Raw genomic sequence first — 8,210 nt, forward strand, 5'->3', positions numbered from 1 at the left:
TTTTTGACATTTTGCAAGCTATATGTCATATTAGTAAATTTATATTTAAAAATAGTTTTTTATTATACATATTATGTTATATAATTCATATTTTGTTTATCTTCCTACCTATGTTGAGACAGGATTAATGAAGGTTGCTGAGGAAAGGATGACACCACTCACATCTGCCGCCAACTTTAGAGTCGATTTCATATTAAATCAGTGACCAATGGGAGGATGCTTTGAGATTGGTCAATGTGTTCTCAATGTGATGGTGCTTTGGAAGTGTTTTTAGGTTTTCTTTTTGACGAAGGGTGGAAGGGGGTCTAACTTAAGGGAAATGCTTGTGCCTGGCCGACCGGCTGATCTTCACCCGGTCATGCGCGAGCCACGTGATCGAGGCGCATCATACATCTCGCGCACCTCCCTGCCCTCACCTTACTTGTTTCTTCCTCTACCTTCTTCCTCCAGATCCCCTTCTCTTTTTCTCTCTCAACCGCGTCCAGGCACGGTGGTGGCCATGCTCCTCGCCTTCCTCCTCGAGATCCTGCCGCCGGCTAGCTCCTATCCCGCGTAGGTCCCTATCTCCAACCTCAGCGCCCACGCGCACTTCTTCCACTGCCCCTGGCCGCAGATTCCTTCCGCCCCGGCGAGCCGGAGTTGGAAGTCACATAGTACTCGCCCTAACTTAAACCAGGGCCCAGTTATTTTGTTCGTTCTCTCAAAGCCCAAAGCCGACACACACCCACTTTCCCCCGAACCTCATGGAGGCACGGACAAGCTCGCCGGCGGCCGCTGCCGCGCCGCTTCCCCCCAGACGATCTCCTCCGGGAGATATTCCTGCGCCTCCCGCCGGAGCCGATCCACCTCTTCCGCGCCTCTTTCGTCTGCAAGCACTGGCGCGGCCTCATCCACGACGCCCGCTTCCTCCACCGCTTCCACGATTTGCACGGCGGCACGCCTCCCGTGCTCGGCTTCTTCAACCAGAAAGGGCCCTCGTCCCCACCTTCGGCAACTTCGCGCTCTCCACCGCCACAATGTCCCTAGATGACTGGTGGGCCCTCGACTGCCGCCACGGCCGTGCCCTCGTTGAGAGCTGCCGCATTGGGACGCTGCTTGTCTGGGACCTCGTGACCGGCGACAAGCAGTACCTGCCGCTCCCCGCGCATGACTGTTCTGGGTACAATGGAGCGGTTCTGTGTGCGGCTGGCCACACCGACCACCGCGACTGCCATTTGTGCCCATTTCTCGTGGCGTTCGTGTTCAGTGACGACAGAGATTTCATCACCTCCGCATGCATCTTCTCGTCCGAGACCGGTGCCTGGGGTGAGATCACTTCGATTGTTATACCAGATGCATTAGTTCTGCCAAAGCCGACAGCTCTGATTGGAAACACAATCTACTTCCTGTTGGATAACAATAGCATCATTGAGTTCGTTTTGGATAAGCATAGCTTGGATTTAGTTGAGGAGGTGCCATATACCTACGATCAGACTATCATCATGCCGACAAAGGATGGATGCCTCGGTTTAGCTGGAGTGGAACGATTCAATTTCAATCTTAATCTGTGGTCAGAGGTGGCGAGCATTGACGGGGTGGTGACATGGACACATCTAAGGGTCATTGAACTCGAAAAAATTCTTGCGCCTGAAGCAGTGTCAGCGTGTATGGTTGGAGGTATTGGAGCGCATGCAGTTGGTTGTGCGGTAGATGCGGATGTGATCTTCATCGACGTGTATCCTAGGATCTATATGATCCATCTCAAGTCCATGAAGATCAAGGAGGTGTCTAAGTAACGGATCGGCAGACAATATGTTTTTCCTTACACAAGTTTCTACGCTCCAGGTACCGCCAATATTTACAGTGTTGCAGAGTTCACTTTAATCTTTCAACTATATGCGCCTTGAAATGCTTTACAATATATGAGTCAGCCGTAGTTCATTTACAGATGACAAGTTTTCATGGAGCTTCTTTTGAAAGAACTGCTAACTAAATGATGAGCAATTAATACTCTGGGTTCTCCTCCTGCTGCGGCTCGTTCTAGTTGGATTTGCACCAAGTTACTAACTAGTCATTCACGCAACTACGCGAGAGCGAAAAATAACCCTTTCACATCTAGAAGATGTATAGGAGGAAGTCCTGGCATTGTTACTTGCATGTGTTTCACATATTTGCTCTTCATCCAGAGTTCCAGACTCACATCCTGCAATTTGCTTATAGCATAATTCATAATCAATTATTTGATGTTAAGTTTGTTAAACATATAAGGTTCAGGTTCAGCGCATATAGTGCAACGTTGTAACGTGGTAGATCTCTTGGAGATATTCTGGTAGTTTGTTGGCCTAGATAACTAGCTTAACCGCGGCTAACTCTATCTCTCTCTTTCTTCTTCTCCAAGATGTATTCTATCTCCTGTATGTGCTACAGGGATCTGCGCCCCTGCCTATAAACACGAACCACGTCCCCTCGTACCGAGGCAATACGTTTATCGCATCTTTACATGGTAACCAGAGCCTCCTTCTTCCACAACATCTACCATCCATTAAACCCTAGCTCCAACCATGTCGTCTTCCGCCGTCGCTCCTGTATCCACCATCCATGGTCAGGTAACAGAGAAGTTCACCAGGACGAACTATGTCCTCTGGCGTGCTCAGATCACGCCCCAGCTTATCGACGCTGGCCTGTTTGGCTACGTCGACGGATCCATCAAGGAACCGGAGAAGTTCCTCGTCACCAAGGATAAAGATGGCAAGGAGGAAGCCGTCCCGAACCCTCTACACCAAGTCTGGGTAATGGAAGATCAGCAGGTACTTGGCCATCTGTTGATCAATCTCTCTCGAGAAGTTCTTATCCAGGTGACTTCGATCCGCAAGGCGCATGAGCTCTGGACTGCTGTGGCGAGCATGTTCTCGTCCCAGTCCCGATCTCGCATCAACAACATCAGGATTGCCCTCTCCAACACGCAGAAGGGCACGCAAACGGTGGGCGCCTACTTCGCCCACATCCGCTCCCTCGCCGACGAACTGGCGGCCGCTGGCAAGCCGCTGGATGACGATGAAGTCATCTCCTACATCCTGGCAGGGCTGGATATGGAGTACCAGCCGCTGGTGTCGTCACTCGACGCCCGCAAAGAACCGGTCACGATCGATGATCTGTTCGCTCAAGTAAGCAACTTCGACCAGTGCATTGCTATGTTTCATGGTGCTGGCAACAACGCCGGGTTCAAGAGCTCCGCTAACGCCGCCGTTCGTGGTGGTCGTGGTGGCTCACGCGGCTACCGTGGCCCTCCGCGCAACAAGGGAAAGAACAGCGGCGGCGGCAGCGGCAACTCCAACAACAACGCCTCTCATGGGCGGCCCTCCTACACCAACAACAAGGGTCATCACAACAACTCCAGGAGCCGCCCCGACGCTGTCAAGTGTCAAATATGCGGCAAGATCAGTCACTCAGCAAGGGATTGCTGGTACCGGTTTGAGGAGGATGAAGGAGAATCCTCGCAAGATGAGAAGGTCACTGGTGCTGCAGAAGCCTCATACGGGGTTGATACAAACTGGTATGTTGATAGTGGCGCTACAAATCACATCACCGGTGAACTTGAAAAGGTGACTATGCGGGAGAAGTACCGCGGCCAAGACCAGATACATACAACAAGTGGATCAGGTATGAGGATTAAACATGTTGGTCATTCAGTTTTCCAAACCCCTCACCGAAAGATTCATCTAAGAAAAATTCTTCATGTCCCTAGTGCATCTAAAAATCTACTCTCCGTTCATCGTATTGCCATTGACAATCATGTCTTTCTCAAGTTTCACCCCTTTTTCTTTTTGATCAAGGATCAGGCAACGAGGAAGGTGCTCTACCGAGGTAGATGTGTTCGCAGGCTTTACCCATTGATTCCGGAGTTTAGAAGAATAAATAAGCAAGCTTATGGTGTCACCAAAATCTCCTCGACAAGGTGGCATGATAGACTAGGGCATGCATCATTTTCTTTAATTGAACGATTGCTTAGGAAGAATAAGCTCCCATATGTTGGAGAGCGTGATGTTGAAACAATTTGTGATTCTTGTCAAAAGGCTAAAAGCCATCAATTACCTTATCCAATTTCCACGAGTATTTCTACCAAACCATTGCGACTTATCTTTTCTGATGTTTGGGGTCCTGCTCCAAGTTCTGTTGGTAGGCATACTTACTATGTTAGCTTCATTGATGACTATAGCAAGTATTCTTGGATCTATTTACTTAAAAAAAGATCCGAGGTTTTTCAAGTGTTTCAAAACTTCCAAGCTCACGTTGAACGAAAGTTTAATAGCAAAATCATTGCCGTTCTATCCGATTGGGGAGGGGAATACGAAAAATTAAACTCGTTTTTCCAAACTCTTGGCATCTCTCACCAAGTTTCTTGTCCTCATGCTCATCAGCAGAATGGATCTGCCGAAAGAAAACATAGGCACACTGTTGAGGTTGGTCTAGCTCTCTTAACCGGCGCATCCATGCCCCTCAAATTTTGGGACGAGGCTTTTCTTGCCGCTGTTCACATCATCAACATGCTTCCTAGTCGTGTCATTAATCATGAAACTCCGATAGAAAGGCTCCTTCACATCAAACCCGATTATACATCACTTCGTGTCTTTGGGTGTGCATGTTGGCCAAACCTTAGACCCTACAACAATCGTAAACTTATGTTTCGCTCACAGTGTGTCTTCTTGGGATATAGCCCTGAACATAAAGGAGTTAAGTGCATTGATGTCTCCACTGGACGAGTCTATATCTCTAGAGATGTCGTGTTTGACGAGACAAAATTTCCCTTTGCCGATCTACATCCAAACGCCGGTGCTCTTCTTCGCCAAGAAATTCTCCTTTTGCCATCACATCTAGTAGGTGCCTCTGGGGAAGATAACTGTAATGATCACATGCCAACTAATCCTCATAACAGTTTGCTTAAGCTATGTGATGATGCAGGACAAAACAGTGAAGCCAATGGTGGTCATGGTGAAGAAAATGGTGAAGAAACGGCTCCAAACGAGCCATATTTCATGTGCAGGCCCTTGGGGAACATATCTTCCTCGGGATCCGGGCCGCACCAGTCCTGCAGGCGATCTCCTTCGGGATTGACGTCCTCTGCACCTACGCCTGACAACGACACGTCCGACAGCGCTTGGGTCGCCCGCCCTGACTCGGCAGCGCGCCACGCCTCCGACCAATCAGCGGGCGCTGATGGCCCGCGCCAATCTCCGGGCCCCACGCGGCAGCTGACAGGCCGCTTCCCCGATCCGCCCACGTGCTACGCGCGGCGCCCGCGTCAGCCGACCGGCTCGAGGTCCCGTGCGGTGGACCACCCGATCCACCCGACAGGCGCTGGATCTCGCATGGATCCGGTAACGCTCCTAGTGGGGGGCGAATCTCCTGCTGCGGGCGGATCTTCTATGGCAGATGGCGCCCCGTCATCACACGCTGAAGCCGCAGAAAATCCTGCCTCCTCGTCAGACCGCAGAGTATCTGCCTCGGGATCACCAGGGGATGCTGCTGTGGATTTTTCTGCTGCAGACCCCGGATCTTCTGTGCAACAAACTGCTGCTGCTTCACCATCCATGCCACACACACGTCTACAAAAAGGGGTATTGCAACCTGTCAATTATAAAAAGGTACTTAAGTTTGGCTTAGCCTGCTCTACAGGTGAACCACAAACGCTTGATGAGGAATTAGGTGACACAAAGTGGAAGCAAGCTATGGAAGAAGAGTACAGAGCACTCCAGAAAAATAAGACATGACACCTAGTTCCTCCACGGCAAGGTAAAAATCTCATTGATTGCAAGTGGGTATTCAGAATAAAAAGGATGTCTGATGGAACTATTGATCGGTATAAGGCTAGACTTGTTGCCAAACGATTTAAGGAACGGTATGGCATAGACTATGAGGACACCTTTAGTCCCGTTGTAAAAGCTGCCACCATTCGTCTTGTTTTGTCTATTGCTGTTTCCAGGGGATGGAGTCTCAGACAGCTAGATGTTCAGAACGGGTTCCTTCATGGTGTTCTGGAAGAGGAAGTGTATATGAAGCAACCTCCTGGGTTTGAGAACAAAAACACACCTTTCCATGTTTGCAAGTTGGATAAAGCTTTGTATGGCCTTAAACAAGCTCCTAGGGCATGGTACTCCCGTCTCAGTAAAAAATTACAAGCACTTGGTTTTGTTCCTTCCAAGTCGGACACATCACTGTTCATTTACAATAAGTGCAACACATCTATCTTTGTGCTCATCTATGTTGACGATATTATTGTTACAAGCTCATCAGATGAAGCAGTGACAGGACTGTTGAAAGATCTTAGTGCTGAATTTGCACTGAAGGATCTAGGAGACTTGCATTCTTTCCTAGGTATTGAGGTAAGGAAACAAGGAAGTGAACTTCACCTATCTCAGGAAAAAAATGCTACTGATCTTGTAAGAAGAGCTAGGCTACAGGGATGCAAGTCATCACCAACACCAATGTCAAGTTCTGAAAAGATTTCTCTTACAGAGGGAGAACTCCTGAATCAGGAAGATAGCACCAAGTACAGAAGCTTAGTTGGTGCACTCCAGTACTTGACACTTACAAGACCAGATATTTCTTTTGCTGTGAACAAAGTTTGTCAGTTTCTTCATGCTCCCATTACAGTTCATTGGACTGCTGCAAAACGGATAGTAAGATATGTCAAAGACACTGTTAATGTTGGTCTTACTTTCTCTAAGTCTACTTTAACTCTTGTCAGTGCATTCTCTGATTCTGACTGGGCAGGAGATATTGATGATAGGCGCTCTACTGGTGGTTTTGCAGTATTCTTTGGACCTAACCTAATATCTTGGTGTGCAAAGAAACAGGCTACAGTCTCAAGATCAAGTACAGAAGCAGAATACAAGGCTTTGGCTAATGCAACAACAGAAATTATCTGGGTTCAATCCATGCTCAGAGAACTTGGAATAAAACATACTCAAGCTCCATGTCTTTGGTGTGACAATCTTGGTGCCACCTATTTGTCTGCAAATCCTGTGTTTCCTGCAAGAACAAAACATATTGAGATTGACTTCCACTTCGTTCGAGAAAGGGTTGCTAGCAGGAAGCTTGAGATCCGGTTTGTGCATTCCAGAGATCAAGTTGCAGATGGCTTCACCAAGGCATTGCCTACAAGGAGTTTTGAAGAATTCAAACGTAATCTCAACTTAACAAAGTTGTGATTATGGGAGGGTGTTAAACATATAAGGTTCAGGTTCAGCGCATATAGTGCAACGTTGTAACGTGGTAGATCTCTTGGAGATATTCTGGTAGTTTGTTGGCCTAGATAACTAGCTTAACCGCGGCTAACTCTATCTCTCTCTTTCTTCTTCACCAAGATGTATTCTATCTCCTGTATGTGCTACAGGGATCTGCGCCCCTGCCTATAAACACGAACCACGTCCCCTCGTAACGAGGCAAGACGTTTATCGCATCTTTACAAAGTTGGGCTACACATCTAAATCTAAACAGTGATCATTGTGTTTATTGCTAGAGTTTGGGCTTGTACATTTAGTCAAGTGGCACCATTAAAAAGTAATTTGCTTACCAGTAAGCATACACTTGAGGAACAATATAGTTGTATCCTGGCACCGGTTTATAATTGTTCTTCCATCTTGTTCTGTTGTGGTATATTGGATAATATAATCTCACTGAATCACGAGAGTTGATAAATTAAGGAACCAAAGTGACCAATAGTCTACATTTTGTTCGTGTTGCATAATAGAACAATAACCAATTAGCGAGTCAATGCTGAACTCTTTTCTCTTTCAGTTTAAGCAACTGGACTGTAATGTGTGGACTCTGGATATTGCCTTGTCAATTGCTCGAGCTTCAAGCTATGTTGGAATTTAGGGTGGTTACTTACTTTCTTATTTCTCTGGTCTGCATTCTTTGTTCTGAACTGCAGAAAATATGTGTTCATTCTGGTATTCTTTCGCTTTCATGTGCATACAAAACATAGATATAAATTACAAATGGGCCCACACCAAAACAAATTCTAAAATGCTTCTTGGTTAAGTAAATCACTGAATACCGTTATCCTTTGTTTAATTTGAGGTAGATTAGATGTCTTGATGAATATTTAATTCTTGATTTCTTGCAATACATGTCATTTCTTAATTGTTCTTTGACTACTTGTAGCAAAAGCTAGTATTTTCTGCAAGGTGAGATATATAATAAGTGTTTCATTTATGTTTCACCACCTC

The 8,210-nt window shown here is 46.9% G+C and overlaps 2 protein-coding genes and 1 pseudogene across 2 annotated transcripts; all 3 read left to right on the forward strand.

Moving 5' to 3' along the window:
* The first annotated feature begins 442 nt into the window (after window positions 1-442).
* On the forward strand, window positions 443-1,926 carry LOC147976971 (uncharacterized). The gene has a single exon (XM_087519116.1). The coding sequence runs from the start codon at window positions 744-746 to the stop codon at window positions 1,773-1,775; it is 1,032 nt and encodes a 343-aa protein (XP_087375242.1). The 5' UTR covers window positions 443-743; the 3' UTR covers window positions 1,776-1,926.
* Window positions 1,927-2,540: 614 nt separating this feature from the next.
* LOC147976972 (uncharacterized) lies at window positions 2,541-7,187 on the forward strand. Its single transcript, XM_087521044.1, has 4 exons — window positions 2,541-3,639; window positions 4,939-5,354; window positions 5,524-5,621; window positions 5,960-7,187. Exons 1-4 carry the CDS (start codon window positions 2,541-2,543, stop codon window positions 7,185-7,187), a joined length of 2,841 nt encoding a protein of 946 aa, XP_087377170.1.
* On the forward strand, window positions 3,021-3,159 carry LOC125555131 (small nucleolar RNA Z247; annotated as a pseudogene).
* Window positions 7,188-8,210: the final 1,023 nt, after the last annotated feature.

This window comes from Triticum urartu, chromosome 4A (assembly GCF_056163025.1).
Source record: "Triticum urartu cultivar PI428250 chromosome 4A, HENAU_Tu73, whole genome shotgun sequence".
Lineage (NCBI taxonomy): Eukaryota > Viridiplantae > Streptophyta > Magnoliopsida > Poales > Poaceae > Triticum > Triticum urartu.

Excerpts from the sequence above, each read along its gene's own strand:
- LOC147976971 (XM_087519116.1), top strand. The coding sequence starts at position 744 with ATGGAGGCACGGACAAGCTCGCCGGCGGCCGCTGCCGCGCCGCTTCCC.
- LOC147976972 (XM_087521044.1), top strand. The coding sequence starts at position 2,541 with ATGTCGTCTTCCGCCGTCGCTCCTGTATCCACCATCCATGGTCAGGTA. Across the intron at positions 3,640-4,938 it reads ACATACAACAAGTGGATCAG|GACAAAACAGTGAAGCCAAT; the intron begins GTATGAGGATTA and ends GTGATGATGCAG. Across the intron at positions 5,355-5,523 it reads CTGGATCTCGCATGGATCCG|ACCCCGGATCTTCTGTGCAA; the intron begins GTAACGCTCCTA and ends TTTCTGCTGCAG.